At 40.0% G+C, this 24,194-nt stretch overlaps 1 protein-coding gene across 1 annotated transcript in view; it reads right to left on the reverse strand.

Annotated features, from left to right (window-relative positions):
* LOC134578521 (mucin-5AC-like) overlaps positions 1 to 24,194 on the reverse strand; it is a 108,167-nt gene that overhangs the window by 58,743 nt on the left and 25,230 nt on the right. Inside the window, exons 6-7 of the mRNA XM_063437505.1 lie at positions 23,890 to 23,959; positions 22,263 to 22,400 (exon numbers count right to left, since the gene is read on the reverse strand). Coding sequence (XP_063293575.1) covers positions 22,263 to 22,400; positions 23,890 to 23,959 — 208 coding nt within the window. The remainder of the gene's footprint in view (positions 1 to 22,262; positions 22,401 to 23,889; positions 23,960 to 24,194) is intronic.

The raw sequence follows: 24,194 nt of genomic DNA on the forward strand, positions 1-24,194 counted from the left end.
GCATATAGTGATAGACTGGGTGGTTAATATACCAACACCAGTCAATAGGTGGAGCGCTCAAAGTGAGGTAACTTACCCCCCTCTTTGGCTCTTTAAATAACCTGGAGGTGGGGATTAAAATAAAAAGCAATATCGTGTGATACGTTTAAATAAACAGTGGGATGAAGGTAAAAAATATAGACCACTCACATGGTTCTGAGCCTTAGCAGGATAGGCTCAGATCACTTTGACAGGCGTGTTTGGGATGACAACGGAACCTTACATTGGAGGAGGATCCCGTTGTGCCTTTAAGAGATAAAATGCCAAATTTGGTGCAGTATGCAGATGTATATCAATATGGAAGGAAAGATATATGAAACTGCTCACCTGGTTCAGAGCCTAGACCCTGGCTCTGAGTTTATTGGTGTGTGTGTCTATAAGGGGACAGCACCCTATGGATATATAGCAGGAACACAGGATATTTCATCAACAGGAGGAGGTTGAATAAAAGAAAATGTATTCCAAAATATAAAAAACACTATGTAGAAAAAAGAAAATTGGGTGACGTGATGACGTGAGGCACGCACGCACCCACGCACTGGTGGTCACGGGGTGAGAAGGGGAGAAGAGAGCGAGGTCCGAGAGGCAAACGTGGTCTGAGACGCTGAATGGTGGCAAAAGCGGCAAACCGCTATATCAATGTGGCGGCGTTCCGTTCATATCGGTAAACCTACAATTATTTTCTCCTGTGACGGAATATTGAACCCCCGGAACGGACTGGAAAATCGCAATGAATATGGTTGAATAAACAATATCTACCAAACAATAGATGACAATTTGGAGATAAACCTGCCGAATACTTTCTACAAATAATAACTATAAACCTGGCAAACCTGAAGCTGGCATATCCAACAAAAGAATCTCCATTGAGAGTGGCAAGTAATGAACAAACGTTCTCTTTCAATCTGTATGATATGGCATACTAGTTGAATATTTAACACTACATATTATATATTGTTTAATTGCCTGTTTAAGATCTACAACACTGCTATTTAATACTGTGAACTAATTTATAGCAGCCACAACTGGACTTAAGAAATAATTTTCATTCGACCAACTGACTAATTGAATCTGCTAAAAGCTTAAATATTTGGTCATATGATCCTGTTAACAGCTTAACTTAACCCATTAAAAATATTGGGGATACTGATATACTACTATTTAATCACAAATACAAATCTATGTATGTGTATATATAAATGGAGTTGTGTATATAGCTTGCTGACATCTGCCAGATTCAAATACCACCCTATTTAAAGGAGACTAATAAGTTCAAGAAATCAACTATTAATTGGAAAATACATTTTATCAGGAATACTATAACCAATTGTTTGACATCTAACATCTGCTGACTTCAATACCACCCTATTTAAAGGAGATTAATAAATCCAAAGAAATCAATTATTAATTGAAAAGATTTATTACCAGGAGTAATATAACCAATTGTCTACAGACTCAATTAAAAAAGATATAATACTAAATTCAACAATTCTAGCAAGAAAATAAGTAACAACTATAATAAACTTGATCTATTATATCAATTAATATAATGCCTGATTAACTCCCTTAAAATCTTCACCCTAATTAAAGAGACAAGAACCTACTCTAAGTAGTATGGCTTAAACTAAACTGCTGTTTATCTACTAAATCTACAATTTATAGAACCAAAGGAAATCTTCTGAACCGATTAAAAAGGAAGGTAAGGGGAAGAGGGAGAGAGGGAAAGGAGAAGGAAAGAGGAAAACTAAAAGAGGGAAAACCTATAAATAGAAGAAAAGAAAGAAAGAAGGAAACAGATAAAGGAGAGAAAGAGAAGTCTGATACGAAGGAAATTAAGAGGGAATAATTAAAAATGCCTCCAAAGAAGGAAAAAGATAAACTAACTCTGGCTTCCGCAACTAATACTGATAGACCTAGAAATGTTAATATCTTCTGTTCACCTAAAGCACATGATAATTCTTCTTTTAATAGACTATCGCAGGGAAGCAGAAGAGACTCTACTGCCTCCAGCCTTGACCAACCACATCCACTTCAAGTGACGCAACAAACACTCAACGAAGCCTTGGAAACCCTATATGTTAGAATAAAACAAGATTCTGACGATAATTCAAGTTTATTAAGGTCCGATATAAGGCATCTATTTAATACCATACAAGAACAAATAACTACTATTCAGGAGCTGCAAAGAAATCTTGAAGAAATGAATTTAAAATACAAACAACTTGAAGGGAAAACGCAATTATTAGAAATAAAACTTGGAGACTTGGAGGATAGATCAAGAATCAATAACATCAAACTACGTGGCATTCCAGAAACCATCAAATATGATCAATTAGATCAATTCCTTAGATCCTTCTTTCAAAAGATCATCCCAGAAACATCTCTAGGGGATCTACCTTTCCAAAAATTCCACAGGTTAAATAGACCAAAGAACCTTGCAACTACTATACTGAGAGATATCATTGTCTGCTTTTCCAATAACATTATTAAGAACCAGATTATGCGGTCAGTACAGAAAAACGGGATCACCGACTCAGACTTCAAGGATATTAAAATATTTGCAGACTTATCCATATTAACTCGACAGAATAGGAAAAGATTTGCTAACCAGACTGCAATATTGAGACAAAAAGGGATCAGATATAAGTGGAACTTTCCAACAACATTTTCAGTGTTCTATCAAGATCAAAGATTCCTTTTTAAAGATGCCACTGAAGCACAAGAAACCATCGAATCGTGGGATATAAATTAACTTTAATCAAAAATTTACTAACTATTAATGTTGATTAAGCCTGTTTGACTCTAAACTAGATATATCAGTCAATATCTGAAAGGAAACGTATTTCTTTTTTTCTTTTTTTTTGTTCAAATCGATCTATATACTATTCTGTGATCTCAACCTTCTCCACTCCCCCCCTGTAACCTCACTCCTGCAATTCAGGCAGGCCTATCCAAAGGGTTACTACTGGGTACCCTATTGGAATACCAATGGGGAATTTGCCCCATTTATTGGTATGCAATTTTTTTTTTTATTTAGGCCGGTGGAGAGGGGAACAAAGAACGGTGGAGACCATCTTTTCTTGTGATGACACTTAACATTGTCTCATGGAATGTCCAGGGGCTGAATTCACCCCAAAAGAGGGGAGCCGTTTATAAATTTCTGAATGAAAATCAAATAGACGTTGCATTTATCCAAGAGACCCATTGGATCAACTCGTCAGACAGACTATGGAAATTTAAGAAATGTCCTTGGGTATTTGCCTCAAATTTAGAAGGGAAGAAAAAGAAAAGAGGTACTGCTATTATTATTATTTCTAATAGACATTTAGTCTGACCCCTTGGGTAGATATGTTCTCCTAGTGGTTAAAATAAATGGCATAATTTACACCTTGGTTAATATCTATGCTCCAAACCATAATCCAGAAATGTTACTTGATCAAATTATGGAAACACTAGATGAATTAAATAGTAGTAATATATTAATGGGAGGTGATTTTAATAGTGTCATGGACCCAAAAAGAGATAGAAGTCGCAAACAAGCAGGAAATTTTAAACTAATAAATAATTATCCATATAATTTAACAGACTTTATTGCTAAAAATACTCTCTATGATTGTTGGAGGATATTTAATCCAAATGAAAGGGACTATACTTTTTTTTCCCATGTCCACCAGACATACTCACGTATTGATATGTTTTTTGTAAAAGCAGGCCTTTTAGATTCCATCGTTAAAGCCAGCATCGGTTCTATAATACTATCAGATCATGCTCTTATATTTTTGAAAATTAAATTGAAAGATAAATTTAGACCTAGGACAAGGTGGAGATTAAATGAAAGTCTATTGAAAGTTGATCATATTAAGGAATCAATTACAATGGAAATTGAGAACTTTTTAACCATTAACAATAATGGAGAAGTCTCGACCCCCATAGTATGGTGTACTTTTAAAAGTTTTATTAGAGGACTACTAATCAAATATGGTTCCGAACTCAAAAGAAAAAAGGGTGATACTCTTCAGAAATTGAGAATAGAATTAGCCGAGAAAGAATCTCTAAATAAAAAAGTAACAACTAAAGAACTAACTGAAGAAATACATAAATTGAAACTATCTATTAAAGAAAAAACCTATGATATAGTAAATAAGAACCTTACACTTCTTAAACAAAGATGGTATCATAATAGTAATGAAATAAATAGAGATCTCTCAAATAAACTTAAAAACTGTAATAAAGATAAATCTGTAAAAAAAATAATTTCAGGAGACTCTCATTTGGTTTCACCAAAAGAAATTGCTACGGCATTTGTGGACTACTATAGTTCCCTATATAATTTGGACGAAGTTAAAGCTACTGATCTAGAAATTGGTAGATTTTTAAGTAGACTTAAACTCCCTAGAATAAAAACTTATAATCTTGAAAGACTTAATGCTCCAATTTTATCAACAGAGATAAATGCGGCAATTTAAACAGTTTAAAACCTAATAAAGCGCCCGGCTCTGATGGATACTCGGCATTATTTTATAAAACCTTCCCTAATTCTATCTCTCCTATCTTATTGGAAATGTTCACAAAGATATCTTCAGAATCCCCCTTTCCAAAAGAAATGATGATAGCTTCAATAATACCTATCCCAAAACCCGACAAAGACCCTACTCAAATTACTAACTATAGACCGATCTCATTGATCAATATGGATATAAAAATTTTTTCTAGTATATTGTAAAATCGTCTTAAAGATACTATAAACGATGTAATCGGTGTGGACCAGTCGGGCTTTGTAAAGGAAAGAAGTGCTACTGACAATACCCATAGGATCTTTAACTTAATTCATAGAATGAATGAAAGTAGATTGGGTTCGGTTATTATGGCCCTCGATGCCGAAAAGGCCTTTGACAGGGTCAATTGGAGATTCCTTGACTCTGTCATGGATCAGTTCGGCATCGTGGGCCAATTTAGGTGTAAGACTATGTCACTATACAAGAATACTTCGGCAAAAATCAGCAACCCCTTTTTTGATTCAGACATCTTTGAAATTAATAATGGTACTAGGCAAGGCTGCCCCTTGGCTCCGTTACTATATATATTGTCAATAGAACCATTAGCTGTCCTGATTAGGCAGAACATCAATATAAAAGGAGTGGAAATGCGAGACAGTGAAGTTAAAATAACCTTGTTTGCAGATGACATTATTCTTACTTTAGTAAACCCCCGGGCTTAAATTTTACATCTATTAAGTGATATAGATTTATATAGTTCCTTCTCTAATTATAAAATTAATATGAAAAAAACTCAAATCTTATCCTATATGCTAAGTGATACTAAAAAGGAAACAATAGCTAAACAATCTCATTTTGCCTGGGCTAAAGATGAGATTGAATACTTGGGGATAAAGATTTCCTTTGACACTGATAGTGTAATCCAATCGAACTACGAAAACCTATTTAGAAAACTACAATATCAAATTGTCAAATGGAAACGACTAGAACCCTCTTGGATTGGCAGAATAAATATGGTTAAAGCATTTTTGATACCGAAACTCTTATATCTCTTTAGGGCAATCCCATTTAGAATTAAATTAGAAATGCTTAACCGGTTTCAAAATCTTTTTTCTAACTACATATGGGCCAATAAACCTCCTAGGATTGCGTTTGAAATCTTGCGTAGAAGTTATCCGAAAGGAGGGATAGCATTTCCAGATGTGTATAGGTCCTATGAAGCCTGTAAAGCATCCCAGTTACTGGGGTGGATAAATATGGATCAGAATATTTCACCATGGCTCAGTATAGAACAGGAAAGCAGTCCGAAGTATAAATTATCTATTTTGGTGTGGATAGGCATATTAGACCTAGTTGTACTGGAGAAAAATCTTTTCTCCAATAATATCTTAAACGATATGGTTATAACTTCTAAAATAATTACTAAGAAACTTAATTGGAAAGATAGAATATTTTATGACACCCCAATAGAAATTCTACGTTATGTAATGATAGACTTTGATATCAAATCCTGGCTTCAATTAGGGATAAGTAAGATCTCAGACTTATACGAAGGCTATAGATTGATCACATTTAATCAATTACAGGGAAAATATAATATACCCACAAGGGATATATTTAAATACCTAAGACTAAAGAACTTTTTAATGTAAAAATTAATTTGTAAAGAGCATTATATAACCTTCCAAATCGCTAATAGGCCAAAAAAAGGAAGTATTGCGAGACTTTCTAAACTATTCAACCTAATGGACTGCGAGCCCCAAATCTCTCCCTTTAATAAATGGGAAACTGATATTGGTAGATCTATACCTTTTGTAGAGTGGACTAGAGGTACTCAATTAGTAAAACAATCTATCCATAATGTATCACTACTGGAAACTCATCTTAAACTGATCTATAGATGGTACTTGGTTCCAACTAGAATGCATAAGATCGACCCTATTCATAGTAAAATCTGCTGGAGATGTGGCTTGTAAGACGGCACAATATTCCATATATGGTGGGAATGCCCAAGTTTAAACAACTTGAAAATGCAGCTATTCAAATTGGTAAAATCTATACACCATGATATAAATGAAATTAGTCCACAAATGTTTCTATTTAATATCGGTCTCCCTACACAGGACAATAATCTAAGTAGACTTTTGACCCATATTTTCTCTGCAGTTAAAATTAATATTTCTAGATGTTGGAAATCCCCTATACCTCCTAAATGGATAGAAATTCTGGCTCAAATTGAATTTCTGTATAAAATGGAGACAAGCAATGTTTTTAACTCGCAGCCTAGGAAGAATTCAAAGATTTGGTCCCTCTGGACTTCAAACATTCAAATATGAACTAACTTTACTTCCAGACTGTTCCCTCCCCTCTCCACGGGCCCTCCCCTTCCCCTTTTAAATATTTTTTTTATTTATTTCTCTTTTTTTTTTTTTTCTGTTCTGTTCTGTTCTGTTTTATTCTGTCCCAGTATTGTTATTGTTTAATGTTTACTTAAATATTTTGAATAATTTGTTAGCTATCACCACTCATATTGTATGAATATGCTAATATATGATAATATTATTTATTATCTTAAGCATGATACACTCGGAGCGATGAAGCTATCTGGTACAAACAAATGTGATTTTATGTATTTGTCGAAATTGTTTGAATAAATATGATAAATATAAAAAAAAAACACTATGTAAATAAAATCAATTAAGTAAAGAATCAATAAATAAAAACAGTGTTGCAAAATGAATCCTCAGTCCTGTGGGGTATCCGAGACGCGTTTCGCCGGTCGGCTTTGTCAATCGGTATAATCCTGTGTGCTGCTGTTCCTCTTATATACCTTCAATAAGGGTTTGATTGAAGTTCTCATCAGTTTGAAATTAGCCGCGGCTGTGCTCCGCCTGCATCGACGTCACTTCTGCTTACGTCATCATTCATTGCAGTCGCATTTTTCTTACCCATATATGGGTGAGTTCGTGGCCGCCATATTGTTTGTGGGCATAATTTTATAACATGACAGGAGGCTTCGTATTTGCTTAAGTCTCTCTTTACTAGAACTCCACAGCAGCACAGAAAAAACAACCAATCAGAAAAAAGTTAGGTACTATAAAACTCCCCTCCCCATGCATCATTTCCTCTTTCTTTGCTGCTCCGCACCAGTACAGGTCAGAGTACCACTGCCTCCTGCTTTAGTGGGTGGCTTTGGGATTTATTGCTTACATTCAGTTTTTTAGACTCTATTTTGTAGATTGCACTTGTTTAATTTGGTCATAGATATATTTATCTTCTGTAATCTATGTATTTATTTTCTTGTGAGATTTCTTCTTAGGTATTTATTTATTTATTTAATTTTCTGCCCTTGCTGGATTTTTTCCATCAGGGTGTTTTATATCTTGTGTGATTTATTTGTCCCCTGCAACTTCGCCTGTAGTTTCCTATATATTTGTGGGGGGTCTTTGGCTTCCTTGCTGCCTTTTTCTTGGGCTTGTGTCCCCCCTGCCCGTTTCCCTTGTATTGTGCATGCCGGTTTTTGTTCATGCTGGTGATTCCGCCTTTTTCTGGCGGTGTGTGTGCCGCTCGGGGCGTCAGGAGGCTTACTACATCTGCCTCCTTCGACCCCCGAGCTCCGGGACCGCGGATTTCATCTCCGGCGGTCCCATGTACTTTGCCGGCCGCGGGGGTACTCGCGTGCGCTTCCCGCTAGTACCCAGCGGCCGGATCTTCTTTCCCCACGTGGCCGCTCGCCGCGGCCGCCTCCGCACGCGGACCTCGTGTGTCCGACCGGGCGGGGGAGAGTTCGACCGGGAGAGAGTGCTACCGCACCCCCCCCCCCGTCGGTACTATTCATTACCTTGCTTGTTGGAGGTTTTCCTACTGCATGTCAGTTTGTTCTTCATTAACTGACTACATGCAGTTTGTGTCATAGGGGACAATGTAGTGATTTTTTCCCTTGAGTTTTTATGTCCAGATAGATGTATGTCCTTGTATATATGTATTTATGTAGATTTGTGTGTGTGCATGTGTGTGTGTATAGATGTTTAGCTGTGTATATTTAGATTTCTTTTTCTGGGGGTTCATGCCTATAGGCAGTATACCATATACTGCTCTGTCTGTGACACTAAACTTATTTTACCACTGTAGGCGTACTTCATACGCTTACTTCCTATGGGGGCCTGTACCCTGCATGCACCATATCTACTGTATTAGTGGCCTACGTCTGGCCCATCATCGCATGGTACACCAGGACCTATTATGTCACTCTGATTACTGTGGGTTTAGCTGTCATGTATATCACGGATTGCTGACAGTTGCGTGAACAGTGTATATCACAATTGCTGTGAATTTTTCCTGACAGTCTACGTCACAGATCGCTGTGAGTTTTCTACAGCGTATATCACAGTTTTTCTGCGAGCTCGCTATCCGTGTGCTTCGCAGTATATATTTTTTATTTATTTTTGTATTTATTTAGGTATTTTTTTCTGGCCCAGTTATGAGGACTCAGATGAGTCTACTCTGGTTTGGATATCCTGTCCATGGCACATATAGACATGACTGGACCGGGCTCTGACTACCTGGTATGGGAGACCAGTCTACGCTGTTACTATACAATTTAGTCAGGTCCTTGGGGAGAGCCATTGAGTTGGCTACTTAGCCCTACTCCTGTGAGTTTCCATGGTTACAATAGCCTTCAGGGATATGATGTTGCTAACCTATAAGGATGCTAAAACTTTTCAAACGGACCCGTGTGGGCAGGTGCTTACCGATTCACAGTTTTAGGGAAGTATCGCTCAGCGTATCTTACATTCATGGACGTGAGGATCACTGGAACAACTGCCGCGTCTACCCACTACAGCTGGAATACCACGGTTTGCCTGCTAGGCATTTAGGGGCTGCCGGTCCCGGTTCAGCTTACCCGCACGGCATTACACTGTCTAATAGGGTTGGTGTCTAAGGGTCCCATGTCACAAGTTGCCCTGAGGATCTGCAAATTTTAGGCACCTCTACCCGAACGCGGAGGTCCCCGTTGCTCATTCAGTACCCATTGTAAGCGCTACGGAATTGGAGGGCGCTATATAAATACAGGGCTATAATAATATCGTGGTATACACAACCCATTGATTGGCCTGCTAGGTCAGTGCCCATAAGAATGGCCTGCTATGTCTGTGCCCATAAGAATGGCCTGCTACGTCTGTGCCCATAAGAATGGCCTGCTACGTCTGTGCCCATAAGAATGGCCTGCTATGTCCGTGCCCATAAGAACGGCCTGCTATGTCTGTGCCCATAAGAACGGCCTGCTATGTCTGTGCCCATAAGAATGGCCTGCTATGTCTGTGCCCATAAGAATGGCCTGCTATTGTCTGTGCCCATAAGAACGGCCTGCTGTTGTCTGTGCCCATAAGAACGGCCTGCTTTTGTCTGTGCCCATAAGAACGGCCTGCTATTGTCTGTGCCCATAAGAACGGCCTGCTTTTGTCTGTGCCCATAAGAACGGCCTGCTATTGTCTGTGCCCATAAGAACGGCCTGCTATTGTCTGTGCCCATAAGAACGGCCTGCTATTGTCTGTGCCCATAAGAACGGCCTGCTATTGTCTGTGCCCATAAGAACGGCCTGCTATGTCTGTGCCCATAAGAACGGCTTGCTGTGTCTGTGCCCTTAAGTATGGCCTACTATGTCGGTGCCTTTTGCTTGGCCAACTATTCTGTATCCATTAGTTTGGCCTGTTGGGCCTGCTCTATCCCCTTCTGGCCGCAGGCCTGGGGGAATATCACTGAGGAGAAGCCAGTGCCCACCAGTGACATGGAAAGGGGCGGGTGTCCGGACAAGCACCATTATCATACTACCCAAGAGGACACCAATATACGGCCATCTGAATATGGTAGGTAGGGTGAAGGCCCTAAACCTCAGACCTGAAGGGCAAGTTTTCTTATTAAGACCCCGGACACACTTCCGCGGTTGCGCCAGTCCGGCGACGGCACTCCTCCGAGGAGAACTTTGCAAGGACAAGGACCGGTACTCAGACACCTTCAGGAGAACGCGGCGTTTTCCTTGTCATTATCAACTACTCCGTATCTGTCTCCCGGTGTCCATATAACTATCGGCAGTTATTCCTGCGTAAGGTTAGCTCCTGGCCCTGTTCAGTGGGGCTTACTTGTCTTGCCTTCCGGCCTGCCTTTTGCCTTCTAGCCGAGATGGAATTTGTGTTCTACTCGACTCTACGTTTTTGTTGTCTTTTTCGTTTTCGTGACTTCATTTTCCTTTCGCTCGGGTCGTCGAGAGGCCTGACTTGACCTCCTCCGACCTCCCGGGTGCTCGTGGATTGCGGAGAACGTCTCCAGCTTTCCTCAGACTACCAACGGTTCGCCTGGACCCCGCGCGCGCGCACGGGATCCGGACGGTCAGTTGATAGTTTTTTCCCATCGTTTTCCCGTAGATTGCCCTCAGCCTTATGCTGATACTCGTATTTGGTGTACCCTTTAGTTGGTCACCCTGAGTCCCTAGGGACCCTAGCTTGGATCACAGGAGGGTGCGGCCCTCCATCTCTTCAATTCGAGAATATTTTATCTGCTGGAGCAGAGAGCGAACCCCTCTCAGAGACGTTACCGGACACTGATTTGTTATTAGAGGGCGCAGCCCCCCCCTCAACCTCAGCCGGAGACTGAGCTGGATACAGGGGTCATGTTTGGAGGAAGCATTCTCATAGAGAGGAACGGTCACGGATGCTGACTCTACTGTTTGGTTATTTACGGGTGCGGCCCGCTCAGGCTATCAGCCAGACGTTAGCACGATATTTGATCACATTAGTAGAGGGCGCGGCTCTCTCATGCACTCGACGCTCTACGGTGCCATCCATTTGTTCATCACACAGGCTTGTACCTGTGCAAGACACCGATGTCTACAGGGAGGGGCGTCCCTCCTGCATTCAAGTAGTTCTGACGTCCGTGCTACTGATTTCGATATAGAGGACTGCCTGGTCATGCAAGATATCCATAGGTAGACTGGTTCCCTCTAGTCTATCTCCTGTAATGGAGGGATATCCTCACAGTGGTATAACGAGGGGTGACTCCCACTTGTTTATACACATTCCTGGAGATGGTACGGCTATCGGATGGAACTCAGGTATTATGTGAGTGCAGGTTTGGATATATTCTGCACCATAACTAGCAGAGGATTGCTTTCTGTTTTTGGATATCCGGACCATTGTGAACAACTGCTCAGACAGTTTCTCCCGTATTTAGGTGGCAGGAGATACGGGGACCTTCAGGGAGCAAACGGGCTCTACCTTGCTCGGGTAACAGGATTAAGGAGAGCCTTTTACCCGCTCTGAAGGTAAAAAGCCGTACGTATGGTTCACAGGGTACGACCGGAAACCCCCGTTTTGTCTTGACCTCCCCGGTCCTCAGATCTTGGGATAAGATGGCAGGTCTGCCCCGTCTCCTCGAAACGCATACCGGGTGATCAGGGTTCGGAGATGGAGGACCCTCCGTCTATACTCTAGTTATCCCTCACGGGAGCCATCTTGTTGGATTCGCGCTACCCTACTTTTCAACTATCGTCGAGGAGACCTACGAGACCTTATGGTGGTACCTGGTATACCCGACTCTCACACAGACATCTTTCACTCTTGGACGAGGGCATTTCAGGATGAAAATCTGCGTTCCTGTTTGCACTTCCCATTCCTTTGAGGTTTTCTGGGATTCCCTATTCCCAGAATAGTCGACCACCGTTCCTCCACTCAAGTTCAGTTCGGAACCCTGAACGGACGTCTTCTGTAGCTTTTTCTCTACGGCGCCCGAAGTTTACACGGTCCGTTTGGACTATTGGAATCACTTTGTATACGGCTGGTCTGGCCACACTTTCATTGTGTGCGTTATGAATTTATGCTCGGATGAGTCACCCCACCGGGTAGGACAGGAAGGTACGAAGATCCTCCTCGGCTTCTATTGCGATTTTGGTGGTGGTCTTCGGTGCATTCCTTGAGATTGGAGATCTCCCTGCAAGGCCGCATCGCCGAATGGCCCTGGCACGATCGGTGGAACCGCCTTATGGGTCATGAGTTGAGACTTGGTGTCAGTTTTCTTCTCGCGACCCTAGGTCATAGAGCGGATTTTGAAGTTATACGACTACAGGAATGTGACTAATAGGTCAGCTTGCCAGCTCATGGACCGACTTCTAGGAAACAGTTTGCTACGCCACGTACAATGGATTTACCGACGGAGGGTGCCTTTGTCCGTATTTGAGATACCTTGTCGGTTGGCATCTTCTTTGACCCGTCGGCTGTCATTTATCGTATTGGAATGTCCAGTTAGGATTACCCTGATATTTCCTGGAATAATTACCAGCGACACAAACAGCGTTGGATCGGTGAACTGAGCTTTCAAACAGCAAATACGAAGCCTCCTGTCATGTTATAAAATTGTAGATTATGCTAGCTTTAGTGTACCTATAATCTTAATTTTATTAATGACAGGAGGCGAGTATTTCCCACCCATTTTTGTCCCTCCCTTGTTTTATGTTATAGTTTAGATTATCAGGTAGGTATGCAACTCTGTTTGTTGTCTCTGCTACCTGTCGCTTGTTCCTTATGTCTGTTTTTTTCCATTAATAGGGTTGGGATATTTACATATTAGGTTAATTTGGTTGCTACATTGGATATCTTCATGTTTATTCGGAGTACATTTCATTGGATAATCAACCTGTTCGATTCTGTTTTTTTTTTTTTTATCTCGTTTCAGTTTACAGTCCATCTACACTATCGAGTTTGACGGTTACACTTGGATGGTGGACATCGTTATATTCATCGTATCTAGGACTTCATTTCTTCCCCATGATGTTTCTCTGCCTTTTATTCTGTTTTGTCGCAGCTTGAAAGAGGAAATGATGCATGGGGAGGGGAGTTTTATAGTACCTAACTTTTTTCTGATTGGTTGTTTTTTCTGTGCTGCTGTGGAGTTCTAGTAAAGAGAGACTTAAGCAAATACTCGCCTCCTGTCATTAATAAAATTAAGATTATAGGTACACTAAAGCTAGCATAATCTACAATTGTCTCTATATGCACACAAAGCATCCCTGATGCATAAATGGCAATGGGACAATAAAGATGGAGAGTGCAATAAATATGATTAATATATAAATAAAGACCAACTATATCAAAGATATGTTAGCATTAAATAGATGTTTTTCAATTAAAGAAGGGAAAAAAATATTGACTTTTTATAAGCATTAGTGCATATATATACAAATTATTCAATAAATCAGTATCCATGTTATATTATATAAGGTTTCAGTCTTTTAATTCTAGATATATATTTACATACTGGTACTTAATATCAACCTTAAACTATAATATAAATTAAATAGGGTATGGGGTGAATCATCTTAATGTGTGTATCGATTAAAGGGATATCGGACTACATTAGTAGGGGTATATAGATCTCATAATGGCTTAAAATAGTGACTTGGTTAGGTAGTTGAGACACTATAATTTAGATTGTACAAAGAGTGAATGCTAGCCCAATTCAGCCAATATTCTTATTCACTTGAAGGTTTATTATAATGGTCTATTATATTGTGAATTTATATATAATTATACCACCATCAATTTACTTGTCCTTCATATAAAATATGATAGGATGTTCTATTGGATTAATAATGTGTATTTATAATCGAATGCCTTCCCAACAAAATATTGATCTATAGTGTTCTAAAGTATAGGCAGCTATATAATCATAGATTGTCTAGACTTAAGTTATATCTTTAAAACTCTTTGTATTATCATCATAGAAAATGTCAAATTCCGAAGTTGCTATTCAATCCATGAGGTAACATGGTGTTTAGATTGAATATCCACCTCATTTCCATTTGACCTATATGTTGTGTTAGGTCACCTCCTCTCCAATTCGGAGTGATTTTCTGTATACCCATAAATTGGGCATTTTTAGGATCGCTATTATGGAATTTCGTGAAGTGTGAGGACAGGCTGTGTTGTACAAATCCATTTTTTATATTTCTAACGTGTTCCTGTATGCGTATATGGAGGGGACGAATCGTACGGCCCACGTATACAAGGTCGCAGGGACATTTATATACCTCCCCACCAAACAGCGCTCTCTGTCTGTCTGTAAAAGGAGGTAACACAGTGAGCGGAAGCTGGAGACAAGGCCAGAAAGGAGTTCCAGGGAATCAGGGCTAGGCCCTGCTCATGATATTGCAGTCGGTCTGGCTTCAAAGGGTACTGCTACTGGTGATGAAGAGAGAGTGCTCTGATGGAATATAATTGAGGGGAGTAGAGGAGAACCAAAGGTGTGATATAGTCGTTTGTTGAAGTGGTGTAATGGAGTCCTGTACCCGTAATCCATGAAATATCCAGACTCAGCCACAGCTTATAAATGCATATACCACCAAAGAATGAATAAGATGGCACAAACTGTATTTTACAGTGTGTAACTATACACTTGCACTTTAAACTATTACCTACTATATGCCTTATTAATACATGCAGCAACCAAAAGAAATCCCTGGTCAGTGGCGTACATACCACGGTCACAGGGGTTGCAGCTGCAACCGGGCCCGGCCCACCAGGGGGCCTGTCCACCCTGCAACTCGGTATGTACGCCAGTGTGGCCAGCCTCTTCTCCTGGGAGGGCCCAGGAGCTGACCACCTCAGGGCCCCCAGAGGCTGGCCCTGGTATCACCGGGCAGGCTGGCGGGTGCGTGAGGGAGCACTCTCCATTGAGTGCTCTCTGCCCAGCTCCCTCACACGCACCGCACTGAATGTGACGTCAAAGGTAGGGAGGCTGGGGGAGGCTGGGGATCACATTTTTAAAAAAACGTGTGTGTATGTGTGTTAGTATTAGAGAGTGTGTGTGTTAGTTTTTGTGTCAGTGTGTGTGTTACTGTGTGTGTGTCTGCTAGTGAGTGTGTTAGTTTTGTGTGTGTGTGTTACTGTGTGTGCTAGTTGTGTGTTAGTTTGTGTGTGTCTGTTATTGAGAGTGTGTCTGCTAGTGAGTGTCAGTGTGTGTGTTAGTGTGCATGTCAGTGAGTGTGTTACTGTGTGTGCCTGTTAGTGTGTGTCTGTTAGTGAGTCTGTTTGGTGTCTGTTAGTGAGTGTGTGTTTGTCAGTGAGAGTGTATGTTTTGTAAGTGAGTGTGTATGTGTGTCCGTCTGTCAGTGAGTGTGTTTGTATGTCTGTCGCTGAGTGTGTCAGTAAATATGTGTGTCTGTTAGCTAGTGTGTATACGTCTGTTCGCAAGAGTGTGTGTGTTTAAAACCCCTTCAGCACTTACCTTTCTCCAGCACCAGACTCCCTTGGCACTGAGGATCTCTCCGCCCCGATCCGCATCTCAGCTCCGAATGTGCATGCGCGGCAAGAGCCGCACACGCATTGAAACCGCCCATAGGAAAGCATTACTCAATGCTTTCCTATGGACGTCCAGCATCTTCTCACTGTGATTTTCACAGTGAGAATCGCGGAAGCGCCTCTAGCGGCTGTCAGTGAGACAGCCACTAGAGGCTGGATTAACCCTCAGTGAAACATAGCAGTTTCTCTGAAACTGCTATGTTTTCAGCTGCAGGGTTAAAACTAGAGGGACCTGGCACCCAGACCACTTCATTGAGCTGATGTGATCTGGGTGTCTATAGTGTTCCTTTAAGTGTATGTGTGTCTGCGTACACTGGCGTACATACCGCGGTTGCAGTGGTCACAGCCCTGCGACCAGGTGCCCGCCGCCATGTGTTGCAGGGGGGAAGGGGAGGGGGTGTCCACGGATCAATTTTCGCACCGGGGGCCCCATGGGTCGTGTGTACGCCACTGTAAATGAATTCCCAATAAACAGCCCAGAAAATGGTTCACAATATCAATTAAAACAGTACACAATTATCTTACAATAATGCAACGCATGCAAGTAAAAAACTATTAAGTTGCATAAGTGATCCCTAATTATGCGTACAATAGTAGTACATAGATTACTTTAAGTGCAAAAAAAAGTGCAAACTTTTTTTTAGGAGTGATATTCTAGCAGTTAACAAATATAACTAATATACTTGTACAATAGCCATTTAATGATCTCAAGGATCTAAAAACAGAAATACAAACAGTCCTAGTGCAACCCTGTCATATGTAAAAAAAACTAAGATAAAATTCTAATAAATAAAACTCACAAACATGGAGAGGTTGTAGTACCACTCCAGACTAGAGGGCTCAGAGAGAATAAGCCACTTGTGAATGGAATCCGATAGACTCACCACCAGCCAAACTCTTTGTTTAAAATCTTTATTATACTACGAAGAAAGTTGTAAACGTTGTGCAGCACTGAAGGCAGATTACCAGATGAAAAGTACTACATGCCCTCAAAAAAACCAAACAGTCTGGTGTGCACTCTAGGTATTTGTCAGTCACTCCTGTTGGCCTCAGCAGCTTAAGCCGGCACACTCCCTCTCTGCACTTCTGGTTTCGGCATGTGATGCATTTTGCTCTGCCTTCTGGGGCTTTCTCAAAAATGTAATGAGTCCTCCCACTCCTGTCCATTTTATATATCGGCTATGTGTAGACTAGTCTGCAGATTACCCTAATATACTACTTGTAGTAGAGAGCTAGTCCTAGCAGGGACTCTCCTCCACTGGTTACTCCAAGATGTACTCAGGAACAAGTAGAATAGTCCAAGGAAACAACCAAATAGAGGAAAATATTCCAAGAATCTCCCAACACCTCCCCAGCAACTGGACGACACTCAGCTCTGGGAGTATAACTGATTTTAATGTAGCAACAGCTGGCCTTTTATGAGAATCCCCATGCAAGGGGTTTCCAGATACACATTACAGGGGCATTTCCCACTGGACCTGAGAGTAGACTTAAGCAAAGTACACACTATAATTACATTACCTCCCAGGTCCAGGTCATGTATAATCTTAAACACCCCAAAATATACATTTCCCCATAAGGTGCACCCTCAAGTACTATATCCCTGGGCAGCTTGGGTCTGAGTGCCCAATATATCCAAAAAGCGTTCAGATCCCACGAACGTAGCCGAAACACCACCGGGGTATAGTTTAGACCAACCGCACACAAGGTGCCTACCCCAAAAGGTTCCATGAAAATAGGCTGTGTGGTTGGTCTCTTTCGGGAGTACAAAATACATAGAAAATAGTATCACAACTGTTCGTGTGTCCGTTCGTATGAATATCTAGTTCGGGAGGTTGCTCACCCTGAACGCCACTCTGGTCGCATGGATTTCCACGAATAGAACAGAAGGTGAAAGTCCCAGCGGTGTTCATGCCATTGAGTGGACTCTATACACTCGACGACCAAACACGCCTGTATCTGTTCGTATTTCAAGATGGTCGCTGCCACGTGTTCACACATACGAACGGCGGTCACCCAGCCAGCTTCTTGGAATGTTCATGTAGTTGCAGTTTGTGGAGGTGTGAACGGATTTATTGGTGTTAATGAGCTGCACACTCCACATCTGGGTGGCCTGCAGTTCGGTAGTTTGTTCGGTTGTCGACCAGAACCGTGGGAGCAACTCAGGGGAACGGCATCGAACGAATGGCCAGGCGAAACAGGGGAAAAACATGGTTTTTTTAATAAGAGGGAGATATGCCACACACAGGGACTGCAAGCCCCAAACATAGGGGACAATGGGGAGGGCGAAAACCGTCACAGACATCCCAGAGCAGGCATAAGGGTACCATCCCAAGGCAATTCAGCTACACTACTTATTCCTGAATGCCTCTTTATCACACTTTATTACACTTATTTATTGCAGTCCATAAAATCAATCCCAAAAGTATGTCCTCTCATATTTCTGATGGCTGAATGTACTGAATGTATATTTTAACCATTCAAACATACCATATCCATGTTAATCCATAAAGAAACCAAGTACACAAATAAATCAGTCAGATTATACATACACAATATGCCCGAAGCTAAAAGAGACAAAAAAGTATCAATTGACAAGTGATCGTATAAATACAAAACCCCTCAAATAAATCCTATAAAAATTGTAAAAATGTTATATTTTGTAATACAATTATGGAATTAAAGCTAAGAACAGGGACTATTAAAATATTAATATCCAAACAACATTGTAAAGGCATTACAAATATTTTTAAAATATCAAAAAATGAACACATATATAAGCCAAATTAACAAACAACCATATTATCTCAAAGAATACTGCCAGCTAAATAACAAAAAATCCCAAATAAGGATTTATTTGTTTTAACGCACTCTCCGTCAATCAATGCCCCTAGTGCTTACCAAGGACCATCAGCACCGCACCAGACACCATAAGCAGTGCAGACCCCACAAACCGCTGCAGCCTTGGTTGGGGTCTTGCTGTCTCCTACCCACCCTGGACCTACGACAAGGCTCCAGGTTCCAGTGGGTGAACCTCTCTTCCTTCAGAGAGCGAATCAGGGCAGGAAAAAGCTCTTAAAAGAGCTTAGTGATTATAGCCCAGGGGAGTATATAGAGTATAGCAATCCCCCAGTGTAGATGCAGCCTTTTCCCCCATGTGTTGAGGGTAAAACAGGAACTAAGCAGTTTGAGGGTTTATTGTCTCTTTTATACAGGTTTTCCCACAAGGTTACCACCCTTGTGGACATTGTGAAGCACAGGACACAAAGTTACAAAGCCAATCAAAACAGGTTTGTACAGATAGACACTCTCAGATAATGTACACAAACCCTCCCCTCTGCCTGTGATACAATTAACAAACACAATGGACTAACTCAATTATCCACAGTCAGAAACACCCCAAAACACCACATATCCCCACAAATCCCTATATAGCCCTGATCTGGGTGAACAACATATTCAAAAATCACGCAGATCAGAGCAGGGTTTCAAAAGTTTTCTGGAAGTCTCTTTTGACTGACCGCAAGCATGGCTTTCATGCCTAAAATAGTTCCACAGATTTAGGCTGTGCGGCCGGTCCATCTTCTCCTCTATCCTGGAGATAATTGGCTTAAATGGCTGTGGTAACTTAATTATCTCCAGGTACAGGAAACATCTCTAAGTCACAAACTGTTACAAAAACCACATACAAATACATAACTCATATAATACAATGTTTAACCTATATGTCCAACATATCCCCAGATAGCTTGGATCTGAGCACTCAATATGTCCGAAAAGTGCTTAGATCTCACAAATACCGTTGGATTGTCATGTGGTTAAACAAGAGCAAGGGCTGATGGAAGATTGAAGAGGGACAAGGCAGCCAGTTTAAACTGGTCTGGCAGTGTCCCTGGGACCACACCCTGCTGGAGAAACAATAGGACAGGAAAAAAGTGGAGGGGAAGAGGCACATTTTCCCATGGAAGTCACTTTTTTGCATGTTCCAAAACACGGTGGCTCTCTACCCCTCTTTGGATATTATTCTTTTATGTAGGGGGCGTGTTTTCCTCCCTACATATTGTAAATTGCAGGGACACTTCAATAGATAAATGACGTTATTACTTTGACAAGTAATATGTTCCCTAATGCATGTATTCCAATGTATTCCTTTTGTGTCCTTTCTAAATTAAACTTTTGACAAAATTCTTTGTTACCTTGCGGCATATTCTAAATACATTTTGAACCTATAAAATTCTGTATCTTCTCAAAAAAAATTCTAATGAGTTTGTTAACTTTTTCTTATAAATAACTATGCACTAAAACCGATTTAAAATTAGCAGCCCCCTCAATGTAATATTTGGTTGCTCTGACAGAACACTATTTAAGTCCTTATATGATTTTAAAATTGGCCAACATTTAATTTTATGTTGCTCATTATAATAAAAACTAAAACCTCATTACAATTCTCCTGTTTTCCTTATTTGATACTTCAGTATGGATGAAATTTTCCACCTCAACTCACTTTCTTTAGTATATCCATATTACTAAAAGGGAGGTTCATATGTCCCCACCTGTCATGCGGGCATATCTGTTAGATGTCTAAAGTTAGCAACCGGGCCCATCGTTTCCCATCCACTAGAATAATAATAGTTCCCTATGTGTCCCCAACCCATGCCCACACACTTTAAATAAGTAAGGTTCTCCACTTGCTGGCAATCCACTATCCAACCCATTGCCCCCATCTGTTGCCAGCTGGTGGAGGCCATTTATTAAAATGAAATGGGTATACATTTTAATATCCCACTTATGCCCCCAACCATGGTCAGTGGGTCGGTCTATTAAATTTATATTAAGTGGACACTGTATTCCTACCAGTCCATGGGTGGTGGTGGGTGCTAGTATATTGTAGACAGAGGAGCATGGTGTCCCCAACCCTAGCAACACCCATTTATGCTAGGTTTACTGCTCTAAATAAAAAAAGAAGAGAGGGACCTTCATTACCCTCATTATATTATTCTGGGGGGGGGGCTAGTGTACCTCTTCTTACAAGCTCCCACTAATTGGTGGCAGGCATGGGCCCTAATTATGATATTCTCAAAGTCTACACCCATTGGTGGCAAGTAGGGGACATTAGTGGCACCCTCCAAGGCCACATCTATGAGTACAGGTAGGGTACCTAATGATTATTTTTAATTCACAAACAAAAAAAAAGCAAAAATTCAACACCTAAACACAATAAAACTATTTCATTATCATCCCACGAAAGCTCGCTGCAGACCAAGATTTTATAGTGGAGAAGGCCCTTATAAAAGCTTTCCCATGCTATGTCAGTTATTACATTGCATGACTAGTAAGACCAACTAATCAGATCACTCTTAGAGGTTAGCAATGGCTGCTGTCACCAGTTTTAAACATTGGGTTACATAGTTACATAGCTGAAAAGTTATGTTTTTGCAAGTATTTATCCAATTTCATTTTAAACATCTATATGGACTCTGATAAAACCACCTCTTCAGGCAGAGAATTCCATATCCTTATTACTCTTACTGTAAAAAAACAAAACTTTTCTTTGCCTTAGATGAAATCTCCTTTCTTCAAGCCTTAATGTGTGACCTCGTGTCCTATGTATAACCCTGTTTATGAATAGATTTCCAGATAATAGTTTGTACTGGCACCGAATATATTTGTATAATGTTATCATATCCCCTCTGAGGCGCCGTTTTTCCAAACTAAAGATATTTACATTTTTTTACTTTTCTTCGTGGCTATCAAGAGCTGAGCAGACACTACATAATTAACCCTTGAGGGTTTTTGACTATTAGCCTGCTGACTGCTAGCACTGTCAGTGGGCAAGAAAAAATTTACAAATTTTTGCATACTTGTATAAAAGCAAGTTAACAATAATTCGCTAATGTGCATCCTATTGGAAAAAATTGTTTCAAAATTTTAGTTAAATCAGTGCTTTATGAATCTGATGAATCCTGTACTTTATATAAGGTTCAGATGTGAAAGCACAGATTTTAATCTGAACATCTTGTGCATTTGTGTCATTAATGCAGATGTGCTCAGAGTGACCTTATTCCGACCATATTTAGCTTTAGTAAATTTGAGAATTGCAAATGCGGTCGCAATTAGGTAATTTTCACTAGATTTTATCCATCCAGACAAAATAGCCCTGTATGATATAAAATAGATTAATTATGAGAACTAGCAGAGAACATTCCTGGAATATAAAGTTCAATTATCAAATATACTTACAGGTATATATTGCTTTAGAAATGGTTATTTATTTAGGTATCTAGAGACTTTTTTGCATAGTAAATTGCATTCATTCAGATGCACTCGAAAACAGGATATAAATTGTTACAAACATACAGATAACAGAAACTGTTCTTACCACAAGTCTTTGAATTATATGAGGGACCAAGGGTCACATAAACATGCATGGAAAGATCAACCTGAACCACTATCTGGGGTCCAAAGTTGGCATTGAAAACAATATAGTACGGTGAAGGCTGGAAAACTGTGAAATTGCCTGTAAATAAACACACAGAAAAATATTTAATTGCATCACAGTTAAGTTGTATTAAAAAACTTTCATTTCTTGCTTTATCTGATATGTATCTAGCAAAGGTTGTATTTAAATTATACAGAGAGAGGAAAGAGAGAGTTCATAATATTAAGGGACTCCAACTGACCAATTGGCACTTGTGTGTGCGCGTGTGTGTGTGCATGTGGATGAAAAGCTGGAGTAATTATAAACTTTTGTCTTTTTGGTATAGAAGCACTGAACATCTTCATCAAATTTCTCCTTCTGCATCAGACACTTGCTAGAGATGTAATGAAGCAGTAGGAACTATACGCCATATATGGTGGGACTGCACCAATATTCAATCTTTCTGGGACATGATTAGATCAGAGGTTAGTAAGATTAGAGGTGAAACACCACCGTTTGAAATAGATCAGGTTCTATTACATTCTACATCACTATCTATCTCTAATTATAAAAAAATGTTACTTGGATATTTCATAAATGCTGCAAAATCTCTTATACCTGCTTTTTGGAAGCAAAGGATAGTCCCTTCTCTGATACAATGGATAGAACGAGTGAAAGAAATTCAAATTGCAGAAGCAACACAGGCCTATTTAATTTGAATGCAGGGAAAACATAAGGTTCGATGGATGCCCTGGATTGCATATATTTATTTATTTATTTATGGTATTTATAAAGCACCAACAGATTGCGTAGGGCTGTACAATTAATAGAGAACGTACAATATACACAGACAAATACAAGAGGTTTGAGAGAGTCCTGCCTGTAAGTTGATATCTAGCCATCTGAGCTCTTTTATAGAAAGACTAGCAATGTGTTGAATACAATTGGAAAGTTTAGCAACCAAATTCTATAACCCAAAATATTAATAACTGTGTACATGAAATATATGGATCGTCATACAGGGGGGTCAGGCGGGGTGCCGGGGGAAGGACATGGGAGAAGGGGGGCAGGGTGAGACTGGCCTTACCTCCTCCCCCCACCCCCAGCCTTTTGTTTCTTCTTTTCTGATTCTACTTTTTGCCCCTCCTTCTACTCTTTTTTTTATTTTGATGTCCCATTTGTTTACATGTACACTGCTTAATCTGGTCTGCCATTTTATTGATTAGCCCACTAATTTGGCCAATAAAGCAACATTCTGCATCTTTAAATTCATCAGGTAAATTCTGAGAGGTCAATATCCTTCACTAAGATTATTTATTGAAAAGTATACTATGTATGCATCCAGTTTAAACTCCTAGGTTACTGTGGTTACATATATGCATCTGCATTTTTCATTAACTGCAACTTACTTCACTCTTTTTCGTAAAAAAAAAATAAAGTGACGTAAATTACTGTTAATGAAACAAGTAGATAAATAATTCAACCACAGTATCCAGAGTGTAAACAATTCTCTCACAGCACAAAGAACAGTGTTTGAATTCGATTTTTAAATACTTTGGTACAAACACTAAATATATTTCTGTCATACCTGAAATGATGGGCAGTGAAGCATACATCCAGTTCATGTAAACATCACCAGTAGATATAATCTCGATGGTCTGGCAAAACAATGAGTCAACATAATAAAATCAAATACCATAACAATGTCAAATATATGCTGCACTTGTAATTGTTATTTCATTATTGTATTCAGTATGTTTTATTTAATGTACATCCTTTTTGTGTTAAAAAAATATTGGAGCATATGTTTAATATGCTTAACCTGAATGTAAGCACTATTTACTTTGATTTTGTATTTTTTATTTGAATTAAACTTTTATATTAAAGGAACAC

This window comes from Pelobates fuscus, chromosome 12 (genome assembly GCF_036172605.1).
Source record: "Pelobates fuscus isolate aPelFus1 chromosome 12, aPelFus1.pri, whole genome shotgun sequence".
Taxonomy (NCBI): Eukaryota; Metazoa; Chordata; class Amphibia; order Anura; family Pelobatidae; genus Pelobates; species Pelobates fuscus.